The sequence below is a fragment of the Vanellus vanellus genome (assembly GCF_965231255.1).
Source record: "Vanellus vanellus genome assembly, chromosome: 1".
NCBI lineage: Eukaryota > Metazoa > Chordata > Aves > Charadriiformes > Charadriidae > Vanellus > Vanellus vanellus.
The window spans coordinates 72,827,749-72,852,140 of record NC_138905.1 but is presented as its reverse complement, the minus strand read 5'-3'; the positions used below and the strand labels follow the sequence as shown (position 1 = coordinate 72,852,140).

Genomic DNA, 24,392 nt, shown 5'->3' with positions numbered 1-24,392 from the left:
ATAACGAAAGCAAAGAATTACAGGTGCAGATTCAAGTAAAAAAAAAAAAAAGTATGTTTATTTTTCTTTATTCAGTGGCATGAAACTTCAGAAGTAATGCATAAATAGGTATCAGCAATAAGTAAGTATTTTAGAGAATACAATGTTTAAACAGCTTTTTGATTTTCTAATGATACTGAATGGAATTCAAACAAACTGCATTCTGTCTTTTTACAAACAAAAAAGGCAAGGGCAGAATCTTCAGAATATGTCTTTACAGTCAGCAGGCATGCATGTCTTAAGCTGTCCTTCCACTGAGGCAGAAAACCCCCAGAAATGGATGTAAATTTGTCTCTTTTATCACACAGAATACATACGTGGGAGTGCACAGCACGTGCGTGCACATGCCATGTATTATACAAGACAAATGTAAGTCATCCAACCCTGCCTGTAAGGTTACCAGCGAATGCCCCAGGCCTGCTAATGCAGCATTATTTTACATATGCGAAACGACAAACACCAGAAGGGAGAAGGTGCAGAAAGAAAATCTTCTTTGAGGTCAGCTCTTCCATCTCCCTTTTTAAGCCTACATGAAGCAATTTACTCAATTTAGCATAGATTAAAAAGTTAATGAGGGAAAGTATATCTTGAGGATTTCCTTTCCCCTGATTCCCTTTTCCTTGTCCAACCAATTCCTTTTACAACACAGTCTAACGTTCGGACTAAAATCAGTACTTCAGGGCCTACTTCAATTTCACCACAGCAAATCACTGGAATTTGACACTGAAATACCTTTTTGGATATATATGTAATAGGCAAAAAAGAGTCTTTGCTCTGTCATTTCAGTGTAGAAACCATCACGAAATGGAAAAGGACAGTAAACAGCAATTCCCTTACTTTTTTTTTTTTTTTAAGGTTTTTGAAAGTGCATAACTTGAAAGATCTTTTAAATATAATGGCCCTCTGTTAAGAGAGACCATGACAGTATAATCTTTTCTTCTTTTCATCCTGCAGCTGCTTTTGCTTAAAGTCACCTATCTGATCAGATATCTGATAAAGCTTGTGCTTGCTACTATTTTTCCATCACGTAAAATAGCTTACTTGCATTATTTACTTCTTCTGTAATCAATTTTTCATATTATAAAGATGAAAATTACTGCACCAGTTAAAATCAGCATGCACTCATTCCTGGCCAAAAAAAAAAAAATTAAATAAAGACTACTCAATGAATATGCTGAAAAAATCCCTCTCCAGCTGCCTTTGACAAAAATACAAGCAAGTAAAAGACAACTGAATTTTGTTGGAACGTAATGAAAAATAAGCAAAGACAACCCAATTAAGAACATGAACATGAAGATAACCGCTTAACACTTCATTGAGTTTTACTGGCAAGAACGTATTACTTACTGCAGTAGCTCGCGATACTTCTCGACAAGTGCTAAGTAGTCCGTTCTGTAAGTCATCTCTCTGTAAGACTACATTTTGTATGGCTGTGGGATTATCTGCGTTCATTTCTATCTCCTGACTTGCTGATAGCAATGCTTGCTCAAGCGTGTACTATTATAATAAAAAGAATTATTTTTAATGTTCTGCATCATTGGGCTGATTTTCATTTTATTTCAGTTACCAACGTTCTGATAATAAGCATGTAAAATAACATCCACTTTAGGTAATAAATACAATTGTCCTACTTTCTCCTTGTGTAGCTGTTGAAGCTTCTCCTCCAGTGCTTGTACAACTTTATCTTGTTCACATAAACGGCTAAGTTTAGCCTGGTATACAACAGAAAATGATCGCAATTAGCATTTCATTTTTAACATCTTCAGCAATCAAAATATAACTTGATCAAATCATTCCAAAAATCTCTATAAAATTTTATTATCACAAAATACGAATTCTAAAACTCTGAAGTTATCAGTGTTGTATTTTCAAATTAACCTTAATAAACCCTCTTAAGATACTATGAAATAAGTGTTATTACAACTTGAAACAGCATGGCTCAAAACCATGCAATTTATGATTCTACAGCTAAATCTTTACAACTTAATAATAGGTATTAAATACCATTTTAATTTACATATTCCCCAGCATTATAAAGAATATTGCATACATTCACAGTCTTTCCCATGGTTTATTTCAGGTTTTTAATAGTTAGTGACTAATACCATCACGTTCTGCTCTGTACACCTCCGACTGAGGCTCAGCTTTGACTGAAACTGTTCCACTCCCGCTCCAGTTTGAGCGAATAACTGTTCAGTGCACTCTAACCACTCTGAACCAGTTTACATTTCTATTTGAACAACTTTTTCGGTTCATTTTGTGCTGCTCTGGAAGCCTGCTTTCTTTTTTACTCTTAAAATAACATCCCTTAAATCAGTATCTCTACTCTTGTTTGCATTGTGCAAGAATGACTAGACATGCGTATGTATGCCTATACCATATGACTGTATGTGTGTATTTTTCACCACCAATTTTAAAACTGACTTCAAACACCAAGCTCCTTTTCTTCAGTAATTAGCAACCCAACACTCTGAATGGCAACTACCCATGCCAAATTTTAGTTTTGGAGTATTGGTCATATTTCCCGAGAAATGACATCTCTCACGCTTTCATAACTGAACTACAACTACCGAGCTTTTTCCTTCTAAAATGATTAATTCCTTTCTAGAAGCAATTCACCTTTGAACAGATATAACACTTCAAAGTTCAGCCTAAAATGTAATACTTCCTGCAAGTTAGAAGCTTATTGCAAAAAGAATTTTATGCCCCTCAATTTCACAAAGCAATTTCTGCGGGTAATCACCTATATGCAGTGCATTTCAGACCCAAAAGGCAAGGGGGAAATTATTATCAAAATAAAGAGACAAATACCAACATTTCCAAGGAAGAAGAAATACAAGTGACTTACATCAATATCCAGCTCTTCAGTTCTATATTTGTATAGTGTACCCCTACATTCTTCTTGTGTTAACTATAAGGAAGAATAATATTGCCATAAAACAACTTCACTGGACTATGAAAAGGTGAAACTACTGTTCAGCCTAAGAGTTTTAATACAGAAATCAGCTTTTGCTTTAAAGTCAAACATAGCACATCAAACAATGTATTTCTAGCCAATATATATTAATGAAGATAAATAAATGGAATGTCAGGCAGACTGTCAGCAGAAGGTTGCATTAACTTAACAGGCTGTTTCTAACGCAAACCGGATTTTTAAACTAACACAGTTACAACTAACTCAATCAAACATGGATTATGTCGGAAGATGAAGCTGCCAGAGTACACCTAGACAAAGTTATACATCATTATATACGCTTCCTTATGTGCATTCTAAAAAACAGGGGCTCATTCTATTTGGAATTAGCCATTCTAGGCCCACTAAGGTCAAGCGTATTCACAAGGAGGATATTCTGATGTGAACCTGAAATCAGAACAGAGTGACCTAAGTCTACAAAATATGCACATATGCCCTGTGTCACCAAATACCTTTCTGCCCACTTTTCCATATGGATTCCCTCCCCTCCAACAGAGATGCCATAAATGGAAGCCCTTCTATTTTATTTTTGGACCTAGGCAAACTTGTCTCCTCATGCCAGTCAGCGTGTGAGGTATCCTCAAACTACTTTCATACAGCTCATCACATTAAATTCTTAACTCTTTCAAGACTCTGAACTGACCAGTAACAAGATTTAAAAATATTTTACATGAAAAAAGGTAGCTCCCCATTATAGAATGGACTGTTACATACTATTTACTGTCCGATACAGCAACTATTGGCATAACGCTATCAACCTTCATATTCTACTTAATTAAAAACATGTGTACACTGAGTCCCAACATAGATGCTCTCCTTTCATGTATCTGTCATAATTAGGTCATTGTGACTTAATAGCGCGAGAAAGACTATAAAAACACAAGTCCATGTTAAAGGACACTTATAAATAAAAGGACTAGGGAAGGGTTAATCAGACAAGCATTCCAAACATACAGTAAATCTTCAACACACTTAAGTGTTTCATTTCAAGACATTATGTCCACATACCTCATGCAAATGCACCTGGTGACAATTTAAAAGTATGTATAGTGTATTAAAACCACAAAATAACTTTCTTTGAAATGGACATTTTATGAATATGAATGTTGGAATATGAAAAAAGCCACAGCACTTTTGCACCTCATGAATGTCACAAAAATTAAGACATCTATTTAAACTCCTACTATTGTAGAGTTGTGTTTTTTAACTGTTGATTTTATCACAATGAGAGAAAAATGAGGAATGGAAATATTTTAAAAAAACTCATAAACATGGCCAAATGTCTTTAGCTTACAGAGAAAACCTAGTTATATTTCACAACAGATAGACTTTACAAAAGAAAGATTATCCCCTATTAGATGAATACAACTTCCTAAGACACTGCTCAGCATTTTATACAGCTTGCCTAGAAAAATGTAATGTTATTTTTTCAAGCCAGTACTTTTTACACTTTTTTTTTTTAAAAAAAGAGAGACATTTATTCTTTTCAGCATTTCAACCTTAATTATACCCAAGTTTAAAATAGCTTGCCAATTCAGCATCCTTATCCCTGCCTACCTCCTAAAAGGAATGTATTTTAAGTATTCAGAAAACAAAACCACATTTTTCAAAGAACACTATACACGTGCTAATTCTTCTTATTAAAATCCCATCACACTTTAAAAATTGCTGCCAGCTTCTTGCTTTTGTCAGCAGTACCAGTTTCCCACAATAGGCACTGCTGGAGACCCACTTCAACATTTCTACTGCAACATTTTACGTAGACTTAACGCAAAAGCTCTAAAAATAGTACGAAACACTTAATCCATCTCTGACAAAACAGCACCTCCTCTTTCCACAGCACATCTATAAATCAGCTTAAGGCAAAAAGTGCAGAATGCTATTGCATCCTACTGGAATTACAAGAGGAATTGCAGTAGACAAAATGCAATTACACATTACAAGCAAGGTTAACAATCTCATAACCCTGGAAAATGCATTATAAGAGCTCCAACGATCAAGTTATCGAAATGTATTTTATGTCACATTCAACAAACGTCTCTCTCACCAAATCGTTCCTAGAAATACTTTACCAGGACGGTAATTGCAGAGAAAGAGTGCCACCTACCGAAGCACTGACATGACTCGCTGCTGACTTCTACACTTCTCGGCATTTACCTAATTTGCTTAAATATAAAAAAGTCCATTCCTCTTAACATGGCGAAATACACTGCACAGCTCCCAAACATTAAGGAGCAGCACCCTGAATGCCTACAAACAGAACTTATCATTTTTGAAAGGCAAACTCCACATGCAGAGTTTGGCCAAACGCGTATCTTACATGTGAAAAGGTAAAGTGACCTTAATTCAACCTCCATCTTATATTAGAAATAATTTGTTGTCTACTTTACAGTCCCACTGTACAGTCCCCATCTCCATCAAATGCCAGTACCAGATGAATCACAGAAGCGGATAAATCCACCACAATGGACACAATATAAGATGCCCATAGAGGGAAATTTCTTCCCAAATAAATGGAGATGAAGCAAATCTCTCTTGAGACATGGGGGGTTAAACCTATTTAAGCAGTCGATATTATAAGCTATTTTCAGATTCTGCTAACCATTTTGATTCAATAAATATATGGCAGGAAATTTCATACCCTGAGAGCACACTAAGAATCACTGCAAGATACTGCACTTAGGAAATTAAAACAGGCCAATAGAGGACATTTTGTAGAGAGATGAGGTTCAAGTCAGACTTCCAAGAGGCTTTTTTTTTTTTCTTTTTCTTTTTTAAAATACTTCTTACTATCATGAATCAGGGCAAATGGGCATTTACCCTACAGCAAGCAAGATTCTCGTCTAATTTTGCATAATGCGACAGGTAACATCTCAAATACAAATTGGAAATAAAAGATTTTCAGCTCAAATACAATCATCTTGTGTTCACAACAAAACCTGAAAAATATTTCTACCTACAAATCTCAAAATCTAACATGCATAACAGTTTAAATGTATGCAGCTGCTACAATGCTACTACTACTACTAATGCTGATGATGAAGTATGCCATAAACAAGGTCTCCCTATCCTTATAGGAACAAAAACTGTTTTTAACTATTTTTATATGTTTTTAATGTATTAATAACAATTATGCAAGCAAATACCTGGATGTTAGCTCGTTGCACTCAGATTTTCTTTTTTCCCCCTTTAGGAAACTCAAACACATAAGAGGAATGGAGGATAATTCTACTTTTTAAAATTAGCATGTACTGCTTTAGAAAACAAGATTAACACACCTTACTTAGTATTAGAAAGAAACAAAAAAACCCAAGGTAGAAATGGGTCCTGGCTGTCAAATGCCTCTATTTCTCTTGTCTACATACGGAATCATTGCCCTGGCTTATACTTGTAAATTTACAGTACAGTCTGTAGAGCAGACTGATGTAAGTCAAATTGATTTAAATAACTGTGAAGATGTAGCAAATCACGAACAAAAATGTTTTATAAATAACACAGTTGAAATGGTACCTATTTTAGCTATTTTACTAAAGAACTGTTAACCATTACAAACAAACAGGAAGAAAGACACCTTAATTTCTAATTAAACACAAGCTTTTCTTGCTTTCCTTTGCTTAACTGTAAATGAGCGCAGTCATAAAACTGAACCGAATCAACTGAAGCAAAGAAAGATCCTTTTCTCTACCCACAGGAATGGTTACAGTCATCAGAAACTAGTTTATCATCTTGACAACAAACAGGTTTCAGTCGCTTACGCAGAGGCTTCTCCTAATTGCTTACATTTCATTAAAACAGCAGTGGGAAAGATGACTGATAAAAACAATTTATTTTTATTTGAATAAAGAAATATGTTGTTTAAGCTTTAAATAAGTTGCCAGAATTTTAAGCAGGTTAATTTTGCATTACAAAAGTTTAGAAGACTATTTAGGAAGTGAAATTTTGAGTGTATTTTTATCCTTTCCTGGAAGTCAGTTCATGCAGTATTTCGTGTAGGAAACTTCATCCGTGAAAGCTGCTATCCTCCAGTTTATTCATGGGTTCTTCTGCACAAGCCTGCCAACATGTTGCAAACACTCTGACCTGAAGAGACCACATCTCTAGCGACAAAAGGTTATTCAATCTTCATGACCTGGTAGGTTCACTTGTTTCTTTGACAAGAATGTCAAAACCAGTGCTTACTCAGTGTCAAATATGAAGCAGCAGGTATGTCTACAAGGTGAAGGCAGTGCTGTGTAGTGATACCTTAGCTGACAGCATAGCTTCGTCAAGACAGCACTCTGAAATTTATCGGTATCCCTAAATAAGTGAGCTGACTAGCCCAGGCACAGCTATACCTCAAATGTGTCAATATTAGTATTAGAAGCTGAGCTAGTTTTACTCTGTTCATTATAAGTATGTTAACTAATTTGTCTTACCGAATCTTATTACAGAAAATTGATTTGCTTGAAAAAAACCCCATAACAGCTAGGCTTCTTTAAAAAACAAAACCCAAACCAAAACAACAAAACCCAATTTCACTTAGGGCTTGAGGACACCTTAATGTGCCCATTCCTCTCCCAAATAGTTCCTTCAGGTTCCATGTTAGAGCTCCTATCTTGCACATAGGAGCACAAATTGGATGAACCTGAAAGTCACTCACAACCCAATTTCCTCTGGAAAGCTGAGATTTTTCTTGCAACTTTTCTGGATCACAAGCAAATCTACAACACTGAGTTGACTTCCAAAAAAATGAAACATGAAATTAAGCTGCAGCATTTTTTTGAAACATGGCAAAGCACTAATCACTAATAAATGACTGGTTTACATGGCAGAATGTCTCCTTTTCTTCAAACTATGCAACCTTTATATGTCATTTTGGGTCACAAGGGCATAAAAGCAAGTGTAAGGTAACTGGTCAGATATTCCCGTCTGACTGGCAGCCGGAATCGCACGCCTCATCTGCTGCAAAATATCATAGTCATTTAAGTAAGAACATCACCTTTGTTGCAGTTGAGGCTAGAAACTTCTTAAATATTACCTGATGTGACAGGAAGTATTTAGTTAAGTCCCAGTATCCCTAAGACACTGCAGTGCCAACAGATACGTATTGGCCATGCTCATAAGTTAACGCAGGTCTCAACTCACGGACAATATTTCCATTCACATTTCTGATTCTTCTTCCATCTTACCATTTTACAACCATCACTAGATACTCTGTAAGTGTGCACGGTTAAGTCTGCTGTGACTTTATGAACAGACAGTGCCTTTTGGATTTACAGTCCCCAGATCAAAGTAATTTTGATCCTTCCTTTCATCAGTGGCTAAAGGCTTGGTAGGTGCAAACAAAAACTTGTAAATCCACTTCCTAGAACAAAACAAAATTGCCAGAAATGACCAGGTAACCACCACTCACATGCTTTTGTAGTGGTCAAAAGAAAGAAGCACCTTTGAACACTAATTGCAGAGAATCATGCTAAGACAAATGTTGGAAGCTTATTGAAAGTTTCATGAATTTACTGGACACCTGCATAAAACATCAACTAATTAAATCGTCTAGACAGAAAAAGTTATTCAAAAGGGTACATTTAATACTTAACAACAAAAACGCAGCAAAAGCCATGCTAACGATATTGCAGCATTTTATAAAGCATGGATGACTCGTGGTTTTCCAAAGCAAATAAGAGAAACACCAATGTTATGAATAAATCTGAGGAACAACCAAAACTGTCACTAAGGAAAATTTTCGCAGATGATAAAGCAATTTCATTCACTATCCAAGACCTTACTTGCTGGTACAGTTGCGGTCTTAGCGCCGAGTTCTCAATCATAGTGTGAACCATGGTGATTAAAGGTTCATTCTCTTTCATCTATTTCAAATCAGGAGGAGCATACAGCAAACATCAGTTTACAGCATGGCTAGATTTGAAAGACGACACTGTAAAATATAGCCTCTACTTTAATTTTTTCTAATAACGCAGTAGATTACATTTTATCCCATGCTTTTTATATATTCCATCATTCAGTAATATCAACATCTGAAAAGTTTAATAATATCAAACAAATGTAGCAAAAATACATAAATGCTCAAAACCAATGTAATTTTTATTCACCAACACTCTCCCTTTTTAAAAATAAAAATGCTTAAAATAAGTCCGGCTTTGCATGATATTGAAATGAAAAGTATTATCAGATTATGCAATAGGAACACTCAAACCTTTATCAGAAAACCTTTTAAATTATAGATTTAATAACTCAATGTACATTAAAAAGATGTAAGTATTCCCAGCCTCTGAATATTGAAACAAGGTTTAGACTTGCATTCATGTATCACAAAATGCCTTTATATACTGCACTGATTTATATACTTAGGAACACTGAATCACTGCTCATTGTGTTTATCCACCCCCATATACGGGCGTGAAAATATTTTGGAACTGATCAGACATTTTCTGTAATGATTAATACTTATTGATATGTGTGCAAATGTCAAAACCAGGTCCTTTGATTATTACAGCAAAAATTGCATACATTTAGGATTTCAAAAAAGTATGCAACACAGAAAATAGTATGGGATTTTCGGTTTTAAAAAGGAGACTTTCCTAACAGTAAGGGAAAAATCTTGAAAACAGATAGTTTTCTTCTCCAAAAGAAACCAAGAAGTCACTTAATGCACAATCTCCCTCCTGTTTTTGTTGGAAACTTTAGGACCTCTTCAGCAATACCTGTTTCAAGTACGGTTACACGGGAAGGAACTGTGTGTATGAATATTTATGATCTTTCACTCTGTCTTTGTGTGTGTATATATGTGCACTCACCATGAATTTGCATGGCAAGGTTTTGTTTCACAGATAGAAATGCAACAGAAAGCCAGAGGTTTTTATGCCTTTTGGAATGTATTGCCCATAACTACTTAGGAAAAAAACCTAACCTGTACATTTGGAGAAGTATTTTTTTTCTCCTTATGGGAAATGTTTTTCTTGTTATAGATAAAGGACCTTTTTGTTGTTGTTGTTGTTGTTTTTTTTTTTTTAATACGTAGTAAAGTCTGATCAGCTAACAAGTTAATCATCCAATAAGGAGTACCTTATCTTAAGGAGGCAAGCTTATGATGCTCTCTGTTCAAGGCAGGAAAAAACCCCAAACAAGCAACTCCTCCCATTTGCTCCATCATCTACAGTATTCATAAACAGAAAACTAGAACTGACAGAAGAAGTTGTTCTCCCTTTACATTAAAATTCTGGCCAGAGAGTGGGTGCACCTGGTGACACCAAAAGATATCTCAATAGTAAGGCCAACAGCAAGGTCCAAAGCCAAGCAATCAACCTACAGCCAACTGAAATATTTATAAAGAAAAAATGGCTCTGAGGCTGAAATATTTTATTAGGAGTATACTGTTTTGGATGCATTTTTATTAGGAGGATTTCAACACCTTCAGGCTCTCTGGCTAATTCTTTTTTTACAATATTTCAAACTTTTCCTTTCTGACTGATAACAGACAACGCCAGAGTTAATTTCTGTGGAATTGTTCAAAGACTGTTTTCATCCAGATTTGAAAAGCAGCAAAGTGGATTTGCTCAAAAGATGTTCTGAAGCAATGGTTTGTCCTCTAGCCAGCTCCAACTTTGATTTATAGGACTTCATCCAATATTTTTACTGCCATTGATGCTTAAACGTGCTTCTCTAACACTGTCTGCAAATGCTAGTTATTTCCAGAAAAGCTCCAGGTCCTAAGACTTTATAGAACAAAGATCAAACCCCAGATTATTGGTAAAGTAATGCCAACCAAAAAGCCTCTGTAGCAGTGGAAAGAGAAAGCTTTTTTCCCCTTTTAGGAAATCAATGTTTCAAAAAAATAGACAGACATTTAACTATCGAGAAGTTAAGTTCTTGAGGGAGTGTGTATCTGTCACAAATCTTCTGTTAATGAAAGCTAGTGCGCACATGAGGCAACACGTACTGAAGAACTGGCAAAGTAAGCCAGAGCTATGGGGGACACAAGGGCAAGTCCCACGCTCTAAAAGGTGAAAAGGATACCTATTTTGTGCTCTTAAAGCCTTACCGTGAGGCTACTCTGAACCTGAAGTTGGACACTACTCACATTGAATAAATAGCTCAAGGAAAAATATTTGCTTCTTCATGACAGAAATAAGCCTTAATTTTCTCTCACTTCAGAAAAAAAAAATATTATTTTTTACAGTAAAGGACATCTTTTAGATCCTATGTATAACACTAACAGTATTCTAGTCATAGAGCCTATCCAATTAAAGAAGACAAAAAAGATTGGAATTAAGATTTTCATAAGCAAACTGACGTGGGAATTGCCTGATGCCACACAGCAACACAGCAGTAAAACCAAATCCAGCAGTCTTGGCTTTATCACTTTCTACTTCTAAGTAAGTAACTCTTTCTCCCCAAAAGTGATGCTTCATCTTTTCTTTTCTATTTACTGATGTAATATATAAAAGCATTTTCCAGTTGGAAACAGTGAGGGAAACACCTCCTTGACACATATGATCTATATGAATAGCTACATTATTTATGAGCAGGTATCTGAGAGGGCATCTTGTGTTATAAACTGTAAAAATTGACATTTTTCTCTTCCTTCCTTTTCCTAATTTCTCTTCTGTGTTTGATAAAACCCTACACAGATGACATTTCAGTGTGTGCTGTTCTGGTGGCAGCAATCAGCTGGAATAGTAGCTCCCTACCAGGACAGCTGACCTCACTGAGGAGATAAGACCATATGTTATGGGTGACAAAAGACTGAGCTCAGATTGGCAGTTTCATCCATTTCCTCTCAAACTTCCTGAAGGTAAAAGCAGTGGCAATAGGACCTGACCAAGCTTTTCTCCCACCTTTTCTCTGCTCTTTAATCTTCTGTCCCAAAAAAGAAGGAAAAAGTACTTTTCCTTCCTGCCTTCTTTTTACAGCAATGCTGTAAAAATGCTTTACAGCACAGTCTTTTTTTTCACCTACAAAGCCCCTGTCCTTGAGCCTCCCTTCTTCTTCTGGGGACAGAAGAGGAAAAAAAACGCATCAACAGAAAGAACAACAGTAGTAGCTGGGTCAGCTCACTCTACCTTTTCCACATAACCCAAAAAATACAAGTAAGAGTAGTATCCTGTATGCTGTTAATGTAGGAAATAGAATTTTAGGCCAAAACGCAAGATATCAGATATAATACAGGATACCTGTCAGCTCTATCCAAACCCCCTTGTACTATTCCAGCCTCCCTTGATTTACTACCTTTTCCCAGAACCACCTTCAGCATCTCAGAAAGAGTGGTGAAGAGGAGAAAACAGAAACAAAACACCAAGGCAGTATGGACGTTGGCTGTGGGACCTTCACTCCTGTATTTGACAACTTCTTGTTCAAGTTCTGTTTATTTTTATGCACCCTCTGAAAACTGAAAGAAACTAAAAATTAAAGTACCAGCAGAAATATATGAACAACTTAACACCTAAACTATTTACATAAATAGCCATTTCAAAAAGCAGGGGGAAAAAAAAAAAAGACTAAATGAAATTTAGTAGAGCTTCTACTGTGACAAACCAACCTGGGACGTGACAGGTTGTCAGTATAACAACACGCATGGAGAGTTTTACATAGATAGCTTGAGCTCAGTAGAAAAGGAGTTTTCAGCCAAAGAAAAGTTTTACTATCAACACAAAATTAAGAAGCGTACTAAAAGACTGGTTTGCTGGAATTCTCTGTAGGAACAGAAAGATTCAAGTGGGACCTCCTGCCTTGGCTTTATTTACAAAGCAGAAAAAAAAAAAAAAGCATGTCTAGCTTTTATTTGAAAAAACTCCTCTATGTTCCAACTTTTCGTTACTGTTTTTGTCATTACACACACATTAAGGAGATTGCTGGCTTGGATTTAGTAATACACAGTAAGTCATCCCTTAAAATCTGATAATGCAGAAGACTCAGATTATATGTACCCTCACGGCATGTCCCACGTTGGCAAACAAACCATCATTGCCTAGGGTTGCTAGCTATGTCCAAACGACTACTTCTTAAAAGGAAAATGAGTCTCTCTCCCACTTCTCTATGAACCTTGAGCCAGCAGAGTGGTTCACAACCTCACTTTAAAAAAAAAAAAAAAAAAGGACGCCTGACAATCATTCTTTTGTCCATAAGACATAAAAGAAATTATATGGCAGGATATATGCACATCGGTCTCTTCAATCATTTTTTCTCTATCTCTGAACTCCAACAACAACAACAAAAATTCTGAAAGCATAATACGAAACCATCAAAAGTGTAACATACGAATTTCTAAGCATCTCAAAAGGAAACAGCAGTACAAAAAAGAAGCCAGATGTAAAAAAAGCTATGGGATATTCTTGAGTCTTGATAAGAAAGCCACCCAGCCAGTAGACAACAACTTACTGCAACAGCATAAAAGTCACCCTCCCTACATATGAACTTTAGTCTGCCTGAAAATTCATCTGTGCAACCTCGGTACAAACTATTACATAACAAAATTATTGTTATGTATGGTACTGAATTCTTTGTGACCAAAAAGGTGACAGTTGAAGATAACAGGATTGGAGTTCCACCACATGCTGTAGGCAAAGCAGGTTTTGACACTATTTTCAGAGATTAAGCATGAGTGGAAATACCTAATTTAAGTACACTGGACATATAAAATTCAAAGAGGACAAGTGATTATGGAAGCTGGTTACAGATGCGGATAACGAGGAGGAAAGGCCTCAATTAGATTAAAAGAAACTTTGATTCTTTTATTCCCAACATAAAGGAAAACTGATAATGGACAGAATCAGAAAAAGATATAGATGAGATACCACCCCTAGAAGCAGTGGTACTCAAAGCAAAAAGACTGTCGGGGGATTTTTTTTTTAATACAGGTAGGTGGCAGTATTATGTTAAAACAAGGGAAAGAAAAGAAAAACTTATTAGAAACTAGGACAAGTATTCCATCCTGCTCTTCCATGATTTTGTGATTAAGGTAATATATTTTAGACTTGATAATGATTTCTTTCTGTAAGAAGTGCGGTGATTTCTTGCATCTCTGGTAGAGATGGCACATTTATAAGATTTAGACACTTCCCTAAATTAATGTTTATCACATCATATTACATTTCTAAATTTTATCTGATGCAAGTAAAAAGGAAATCCTTTTTACCACTTTGCATGTTATATATAGGCAATTCTCACTGTTTAATCCTTCTCTGGTATACTGACACGCTTGGCTAATCAAGCAACAGCATGGGACGTAGTTTTACAGTGCACATAGAGAGTTGTCCTTTCTTGGCAATGAATTACATTGTTGAAGACAGAATTATTCCCTTATTCCAAAACATTATAAACTGGAAATATTTGAGTTGGATGAAATATTTTGGCCTAATTTAGCAAGCAGTTTTTCCCTACTGTTTTGGACCTCCTGCAGCCCCTCATGACAAGACAGAGATGTTTAGAAATGCATTACCACCTAACTGAATTGGTCACACTTCACACCTTGCTTCCCAAATGATAATAGGAAAATAAAGTCACTGGGTGAACCAAGCCTGGGCACGTGTGTGTGTGTGCGCACACCACCATGTGTGGTTTTTAGTAATTCACTGAAATCCTATCACAGGAACGTGTAAGACATAAAAGTTCTAAGAACAGTTGGTTTTGAGTGTAAGGCTGAAAAATTTCATTAGAAGTAAGAATATTAGAAAAACAGAAAGCTCTAGCAATTTTTATAATTTTAACTAACAGACACCTAGTTGCTTCTATTTCTTCTAGGCACTTATGACTGTCTTTTATAAGTGCTAGCAAAAATTCCCCATTTAAAAAATGCTCACACAACTTGTACAGAAGTTCCATTTGATTATAGAACAAAGCCGCAAAAAGAGGTATATGATAACACAATTCTTCACTTGGCAGCCAATTATGTTAGTGAAGACAGAATTGTACCCTCACTCCATAAGTTATCAGAAGTTGTAAAGAAGTAAAATCTTATGATTACTTAAATCTTTAAGAAATAACTGAGACGAAGGAGAAAAAGTAACAAGCCATGCTATGATTTGTTTAAAACATTTTTTCATGTTTGACCTCCCTTTCATTTAATGTCCTGTAGAAACATGTAGTTCTTCTTAGTTTGGAAAACTAAAATTATTGAAAGTACTTATTTTCTATAAATTGCATGTGTGTCATATGAGCTTGGAAATATATTACAACTTTGGTTAAAGATGGTAAAATGCTACCGTTAGTGTTAATATAAGAAGGAAATGAAAAACAGAAAAAATTAATTGCCAAGTGGCTACTGTATTCTGACAAATTTTAAACTGAGTTGCCTTTTTTCCATTACATGTCAAATTTGTAATAGATTAAGATATTCTACGTTACTTAAAAAGGTTGTGTATTAAATATCCAACTTCATAAAAAGCACTGAAAATCCTTCTCCCCAAATATTTCCAGCTTGATAGAAGCAGGCAAAAGGCATTAAGAAATGTAAACACATAAGAAAATTGCAAATCCCACCTGATGATCCAAATATATGGCATTCCTTTGAAGGTGATGTGAGAGAATCTCATTCTAGCAGGCAGCAGTCAGGGGGAAAAAGGAAAGGGACAGAAGGTGCAGGATGCATGAAAAAAGCTTTAAAAGATGTAAACTAGACAGTGATCTTTCTGTTTTATGTAGAAGTATAATGCTGCTTTTATATGCTTTTTTTTGGTGAACTATTAACTAGTTTTGATCCCAAAACAGAAGCGATGAAATTTTGCCACGAATCAGACCACCAACTACTGCATTACATTTAACATATAAAATAAAGTAAGCTCACGTAAACGTCTACTACACAGATAACTATAAACCCTTTGATAAATCTGTGTTTTAAACATGCCCTGATTTTCGTACATAGATTACAAATAAGACTGTATCTGATATGAGGCAGTATAAACAATAAATTAATCTCATGATCTATCACTACTAATTTTGTTTATAACACCAATAGGCTAAAAAACTTTAACTTTAAACTTAACTATAATATATTTTAAAATATTCCTATGTAACTTTGACTCAGCTAATATCAAACAGCTATGAGTAAAGCCTCAAAGGGTTAATAGCAGAACATGACATACACAAAGAACAAAGGTTACTCTATTCTACTCCCATAGTAGTCAGAGAATATTGCACTAATGGTACAATGCAAATTTTGATTAATGAATGACTACAGGTTAGTGAGAATGGTACATGACACACATTGCTTTATAGCTGACCTTTGGGCTGCTGGCCTCAAGTTTTAGTTGCATGAGCTGTGCTAGTGTGTGTTCCCGGATACTACTCAGTTCAGCTTGCTGCCGTCTCAGCTTTATTAGCAGCAGCGTGAGCTCCTCTGGCTGAAGGAGTGCAGTGTGAGAAGCCGAAGAGTAGAAAAAAGGTTAATTGGTATCCTAAACAACACTTAATTAATGCTAAGAACCCTTATTTCTTTCTTACAAAAACTTTCTATAGTGATACAACAAAAGATACACCATTTTTCCCAAATTGACTGCTTTCAAATACATAACGAAAGGTTAATTTTTAACTATTTTTAACTATTCATAATGCTGTAATATTGTAACATTCTGTATAAAGGACAAAAAGGTGAGGACATTGCAGGAGAAAGAAAGTCTACAGCCCCCAAACTTTCTCTGACATGCATATCAAGTGATTTAAGTGAAGGGGGACATAATTCCAGCCCATCATTATCTGTACATGGACAGCCATTTGAGCTTTGTGAAAGAATAAAAAAAAAATCCCTCAAGAAAATTTAGTTTCTAAAATAATTCTTCAAATATACACATCAAAATTCAGAGTAAAAAACCCAACAAACCACGATAACTGACCTACATCAGAAACAATCATCTTTCACAAAATAAAACTGCACAAGCATGACAAAAATATTTTTCTGTCCCACTTCCCACAGGTCCGAGGCTACCAGTTAATTTATTGCTTTACTTTCATGACTAAGATGTAAAATACAGCCTTAGGAAGGGATGAAGAATAGTGTTTAAAACCCAAGACTATAAATATAGAACAGAAATACAGTCACACTCAAATGGGTATTTATCAGGTAATGCCACACAGGTCAGTTTGGGAAACTCTGCCTGAACCATTCCTGGGAACCACTACTATTAGCAATAGTTCAAAGAAAACAAAACACTTCACATCACAAGTATTTTTGTTATGTTCCTTTTTGCTTCTGTTTCTTACACTTCTCCAGAAGTCAATGTTATAAGAGGTTAAATATTATCTAGCATTTTGATTTTCTCACAAGTTCTGTGAGTTAAAAAACCCCACCAAACCCAAACACACAAAAAAAAGCGCCTAAAACCCCACTTGCTCTCTCCCAGTCACAGATTTTCCCAAAGCAAAGAAGTAAAGAAAAAAAGCTCCAGAGAACCAAAGATTAAATTACTGAAAAACGAATACCAGTTTCTTAGAATAAAGAAGAAAAATCTCAGAATAAGTGTGGCACTGGCACGGTTTTGAGCTCGTACCAAAGTAGCCCACAAGAGGGAGCAAGGGATTTCCACATAGCTTCAGTTGTCAAAACCATTTGCTTTGAGGGAAAACCAACATCAAAGCCAAATTGTCTAATGGCCAATCTTCCTCTTATAGTAGTCTTTCAATACCTGCATTTAAAATACTTAATTTCAGAAAGTAAGCGTAAAAACCTAGACTGTTACACAAGACATTTTCAAGTTCTCTCCAAAAATCAGTGCCAATGCTTTCACTCTGAAAATTAACATCATTTCAAAGCACAAGAAAACTGATTTTTGGAAATAAGAGAATTGAACGTAGCATCTTGAAACAAAAGGAACAGTGAATCATTTTTTCAAGACCAAAATTCTTCTCGGTATGTTCTGCAAAAGCCGAATTTTAGTGCATCAGGAATAAACTATTTAACAGTACTTCAATCCAATGTTTGCAAGCAAACTTTTTTCCATAGAGAAACCCATTGAAGAGTAATTCCTGCTTCTCTCTAAACATTCGTGATGTTGCAAACACTTTTGACATTGCTGTAAGTGCTGTGGTTTTGATACAGCTCTCGGGACTCTTACAACAACCACAACACAGAATTTTGTTTAAAGAGCTACCTACAGGTTTTCTCCTCTGCTCCCTGCAACGAATGTGCTGTGGGGAGGACTTCTGGTTTCTACAGGCAGAAGCTTGGACCTCCTTGCCCCCTACCCCACTCATAGGCCCAGCTCCTGCAGCAGAGCCCAGGAGAGCTGATGGGGCCATGAACCCAAAGAAACATCTGCAGAAGACAAGGCGCAGAGATGAGGCGCCAGCTGCCAAAGGCCAACCCGTAAGATGCTGAAGGTGCCAGGGATTCGTGCTGGGAAGTGCAAGAAACAGGGGTCGAGGCAGTGGAAGGATTGACTGGGGAGCTAGCTGATGCTCACAGTACGATTCAAAATCTACTCTCAATTCATACCTGTCTCAAACAGTAATTTCAGATGGACAAAGAAAGATTATGGAAAGGAGACAAAAACTGCTAAAGAAAATCAGTAAATTTGGGACAATTTCTTAGCTTTTGGCTAAAAGTCATGTTTCAATTAGGAAGGTGGACAGTATTCACCATGTTGATGAAACACCTTCAAAGAGACTTTCAACTCTATCTCAGAAAAACGGGAGATGTCAGAAAGGACATCATTTTACCAAATGAGGTTTTAGTATCCTTAAGATTTCCAAAAAAGCTAAAATTTATTACCGTGATTTTCTAAATACTTATTGGAGAAATAAGTGTTCTGTGATTTATTTTACCCTGTCCCAGGAATTTCTGCAATGTATGAAGATGATTAAAAAAAAAATAAAATCTGTATTTCTCCAAGACATTCTGGAGTCAGCAGCTACGCAATATTCTCAGAATTCAGTGTAACCACAGAGTACTACTTTATTTTCTTTAAAAATCCCCGATAATTAAAATAAAGGCTACATTTAATGCAAGCTTTGAATAGAATAAGATTTCAGTGCTGCCTCTTCACACTTAAAGAATTACTTTTAAGGACAAACTTGTGTACCAAATAAAAATCCAACTCACTGTTTTGCCTTGGAGGCTCTGAGGAGTAACAGGCTGTAAACTCAGACCTGCTGGCATTGACCTTCTGTCAGGCACAAAGACATGCTGTACAAAAACAAAATAGTACAGTGTGATCCATAGTTATCTAAAGACTCAACAACTACTAAATGCCAAAAAAAAAAAAAAGTCTAGCCAAGTTCACGCTTATGACGAATTTGCTATGATTTGTCCCAGCTTTGGCCACTCGTGTTCCCTGCTGATCCACCATCTAGGACACTTGAGTAGGCTACATCTAAGTTCTGGAAATAACCCAGCCTTCATCGTTCATTTAATTAACAGTCCTCCCTCACAGCTGTTGCCCTAATCATAGCCCATGTAAACAACAACAATTTTAATTTTTCATTCATTGCTGAAAGCTGTTTAGAAACCTAAGATCTCTACATAGATGGAGCTTAAATATTACATTTATCCTACTGATTTCAAACGGCCTTCTAATTACCCAGCTCTTAAAAACAGGTTTGTGTTTCCAAGTTAATGGAAAAAACTAGTTGTGCAACTAAAAAAACGACAAACCAAATTGCATGAAAAAATGAAGGTAAATAAGAATCTTGATTAAAAGATTCTAAATATGAGATTAAATACTAGCATAAAATGTTCCACAAGGAAAAAAAAAAGAGAAAGCAAAACATGGCTGAAAGGAGAAGCAAGCAGAAGCTCTGCAGTACTGACCCTAGTGGTACTTCTTGGATTTGTGAGAAGCACTGATTACTAAATTTCCAGTTCAGTTGAGACAAAGGATATCAAAACAAAATGACTTCTTTGTTGATAAGGACCTAAGAGCTTTGCAAAAATAAGACTTAGTAAACAACTGTAATATGTTTAAACTGCTTTAAGATGCAGTTAAATTTTTTTTTTTCCAGCATCAAGAGACACCTCTTTATCTCAGGACACCTGAGATAAAGATTCAGCAAAAAGGTTCAGAAGCATTTTATGAAGACATTTTACAGTTTTACATTCAACTTAAAGAATAATCTTTATATAATGCCCAATCTATTAAAAAATCTATTAAAAATATGCGTAAGACAAGCACGATGGATATAGCAGAGCCACATATGGCAGCCAGATAATTCTTTGTCTCTCACTGATGAAGACTAGCATAGTTACGCTAGTCAGGTGCAAAGGTTGTGTGCAAATAGACTCTGATCTTCTTTAGGGATAACTCAAAGGCATCAAAAGAAACTACTACACTCAGCGTTCTGCTGGAATGCAAGGCAGCCAAACTCGTGACCAAAGAAGAGAAAACAGCACGTGGAAAGAAATCTGGTATTTTCAGTCCTCTTAGAGTTCCAGCTAAAAAGGCTAGAAGGGAGAAAGATGTTGGTACGTACAACAATCTGAATAATTTCCCAGTTGACTCCTTTTTTTTCCTTTAGAGAAATCTAATATTATGGACAGTAATATTAGAACAACAAGTTTTCACCTAGAGTATTAGAAAAATACCTTTTTACAGCCTTTAGATTTTTAAATGTTTTTTTGTAAGATTTTTAACTATTAAAATAAGTACTTTACCTTAGTGTGATGCGTCCTGTGTCTGCGATCAATAGTTACATCTCCCCTTTGCACTGGTGAAGACACTTCTGATCTGTAGGTCCGCTGTGGGGAATATCCTTGGAAACCAGCAATCGAACCATGAGAAGGTGAGGTGGGAATCGAATGCATCGTCTGATCAGAAATATTAATCATAGTTTTTGGGCTACTTAAAGTACTGTGTCTAGTAAGAGTTGTTTGCTTATTGTAAAACTGACGTTGCTGCCATTCATAGAGCTGCCACATTGTGTCATCACGCATTGATCTCCGTTTTTCTTCGGCTGTTACTGGCCCTATGGCTCTATCATAAGCCGACGGTGTTACGCTGCAGAGGCTCTCTGGCCGTGCTTTGCTGTTTCTTGGCAACGTTCTGTAGCCTTCTGGGTACCGGGGTAAAACTTGAGGTCGATGGCTTGGCATGTTTCTTGGTAACGTCTGATAGGAAATTATGCTGAAACAAATTTTTTTTTATTAGTGAAGAGCATTAATATTAAGGTTAGGTTTATCTCACTAACTCTTACTTTTTTATTAATACTGCATCATTTTAAAAATATGCAAGAAAATCAAGACAACCATTAAAGACTCAACAATACTGATTGAATACACTGTAGCAGCCAAAACTCAGGTGATCCCCTCTCTGATTAACTACTTGACTATTTAATTCACATTTCATCTTTTTACCAGTTTAACAGTCTAGTCATCTCAGTTTTATATCAAATCTTGTAACTTGTCTATGTGCTGGATAGGTCAAAATTTTGAAAGCTTAGAAGTTCTATACCATTTCCATATAAGCCCATCTTAAATGTTCTCTTTTTCAAAAGTGAAAAAAATCTCATATTGTTTCCCTTAAGAAAATCTTGAGCAATTACTATGGACATAAAAAAAATACGATTTTTTAACCGCAGACCATGGAAAAATAGCAATATTTGTATAATGAAATTATATTTTGCAGTTGTCAATGACAAGCCATTCCATATCAGCTATTCAAGTAAAACAAATAGCGGAAACGTTTCTTTGCCTGATAACAATATTTTATGGCTTTTCAACTCAGATGTGAATTCAGAGGCTTATTCTTTAATTTGTTGCCACATTAAAATTCTGGAGTGCTGCAGTTATTTAGCAACTTTCAGCATTAGTTGAAATGCAAAATTTCCCATAGTGAGTATCAATGCATGCCTAAGTATGACAAAGCATTTCTTGTTTTTTTTTTTTTGTTTTTTTTTTTTTTTTTTTTTTTTTCTCTTTTTTTTCAGAGGACAAAATCTAGGTCATAAACATTGATTCATTCAACCCTCATCTAAAATTCAGATGAGGACCTCTTAAAGCCTTTTGCTACTGATCACTTCTATGATAGATGCTTACTGGAGACAACAAAACTGATATCAAATTGGTCATGATTCAGCCATCAGAGGGCAGCATCTTCTAGATACACCCCAGTTAGACTAATTCAAACTGAAACCCTGCAACTACGAGGCACCAGAATCTGAAAACGGTTTGAATGACTTCAGTGCCACAAAAAGATTACAGAAATGGTGCAGGGCAAATGGCAAGGTAAACCAGCATTACGTATGTTAGATCCTTATGAAATAACTATCACGGAAATTGATGATGGCAAACCCCACTTTTCACCGAAAATATTTAAGCTGAGTATTTATGATGACCTGTAACATTTTGGAGATGAAAACTGCTATAAAGAGCTTTACATACAAAATCTGCTGCAGTTTCTCAAGCTTTCCAAGAATTAATGAAGTAGTATCTCCATTTCATAGACTGAACAGTTTTCCATTCTCACCAAAAAAAAAAAAAAAAAAAAATTACAAAAAAGGGATAGGGATTCTAAGTCCTACCCTGTTGCTGCAAAATCTGCTTAAATATCTCTAAATTTCTTCATATAACATATCATTAATGGTAAAGGCTCCTCTCCATCTCCGTATTAAAAAACCCAAACAACCAAGACACTTCTGGGTTCAGTTTCAAACTTTCAAAATATTATTTTAGCTATTCACAAACAGGTACGACAAAGCCTGATATTTTCACTGAAGCTCCTCTCCCATTTTACTACTTAAATGGGCACTGTGATCCTGTTGGCTCCTTTAAATTTCCTGGACAACTTGAAGAAAAGCTGCCTGAAGCTCTTAATATGTAAAAATGGCCATTTAAAGTCTGCATGCAATTCTAGAACATTTGGGAAGACAACATATCCATTTTCTACTGGTAAACCATGAAAACTGTAAAGAGCCCAACCACCTCAATACTAAGCCTTGTTTTACATCATTTGATAAAATCAAAACAGATTCGCCAATGTCCTGTTGGGACTTGCAAAAATGTCACTCTAATCAAATCCAAAAAACAACTCGAGACAGTACGGCAGCTGACGGCTGCCTCGCACACAAGGGGAGACTGCTGCAGCCAGGCAAGCAGTCATGTACACTGTGAGGTTGCAAAATATTTCTGCAACTGTCATCATAAATAGCTCACTACAAATGTTCCCACACGGGAAACAAAAAAAAAAAAAAAAAAAAAAAAAAAAAAGGCTTCCACATGAGTTTATAGACTCTCCTTATAGACATCTTTAGAGGTTGTCTCTAGGATTACTGTTGGGTGGCAGTGCCGGTTCGGGTGTCCAAGTTGGATTATTTGGGAAAGCGACTCGGCTGCTAGACCTTTAGGGGCTTAGTTCTGCAACGTTATGAATACCTGCAGATCAAAACCTCAGAATAGTCCCTCATCCTAAAGAATGCAAATACCAGCTGGCCCGAAACACAGACCTTTCACAAGCAAAGGATGGCAGAGCGAAGAGGGAAACCTGGTGGTGTACAGCAGGCATTTATTATTTAGCACGAGGCTCATAAGGGCAAGGTGAGGAGACAGAGGCTCACACCCTGGGTTAGCAGCAACAAGAAACCTCCCTTAGTACCATGCAACCCTTCTCTATTTTTTCACATTTGAGAAAGACCACTCACGTGAACCACTTCTGGGGAAGATATTTACTTGTAACTGACTTGTGCAAAATTAATTCAATAAAATGACACTGAAGGGGAATGGTTTTAGTAAAAACACATTTATATTTTGTTTAAAACCAGGTTTGTCTTCCTCAAGGCATAAGTTGTCGTTATTCACGTGGCTCTTACAAAATTAGGTGTCTAGATCCATGGAAATGGCAGATAACAGCTTCAAGAATTAAATTTTGCTGCCATTCTCATTAATTTCTCAGGAAATCAAGCTAAGGGGTCAGCTCATTCCTCTAAAAAATTCATAGTTTTACAGTGAACCCTTTTCATTCCACATCGAGGACCACTAACAGCTCCTATTTAACAAGTAGTTATTTGACTGAACCTGTTTGTTAACATTTTAGTATTCTTAAAGTCCTAATTTTTTTTTTCAGTCTGACACACGAGAGATACTCAGTTTGATTCTCTGTGATTTCTCTAACACATTAGAGGGACAGATGCAATGGAAAGCATCTTTCTTAAAAGTCAGCAACTTTCCCCCATTAGGTGAAGACTACTTTTCTCAAAAATTCAAGTTAGGAGTTGAACAGGTCTTACTACAAACAGCCTTACTAGCCACTCACCCCAACCTTAAGCTTTAACGTAAACTGGAGTTTCCTTCTACTCTCATTCACCAACTTCAATTCTACTTAAACTTCTGCCTCCAGCCAGCAACTGTCTATCTGAACAAAAATAAAACTGAAAATTTAAATGAAACCACATTCTAAAGACATCACTATACATTAGAAATTTGGATCGCTATTGAAGGCCACTTCCACACAAAGCAAAAAAAGAT

General features: G+C 36.0%; 1 protein-coding gene across 1 annotated transcript in view; it reads right to left on the bottom strand.

Moving 5' to 3' along the window:
• Positions 1–24,392, bottom strand: part of LOC309684146 (pleckstrin homology domain-containing family A member 5-like) — a 70,610-nt gene that overhangs the window by 19,186 nt on the left and 27,032 nt on the right. The window contains exons 7-14 of the mRNA XM_082498173.1: positions 20,589–21,057; positions 19,041–19,124; positions 16,228–16,347; positions 15,488–15,541; positions 8,779–8,859; positions 2,888–2,950; positions 1,671–1,751; positions 1,387–1,536 (exon numbers count right to left, since the gene is read on the bottom strand). Of these exons, the coding sequence (XP_082354299.1) occupies positions 1,387–1,536; positions 1,671–1,751; positions 2,888–2,950; positions 8,779–8,859; positions 15,488–15,541; positions 16,228–16,347; positions 19,041–19,124; positions 20,589–21,057 (1,102 nt within the window). The remainder of the gene's footprint in view (positions 1–1,386; positions 1,537–1,670; positions 1,752–2,887; positions 2,951–8,778; positions 8,860–15,487; positions 15,542–16,227; positions 16,348–19,040; positions 19,125–20,588; positions 21,058–24,392) is intronic.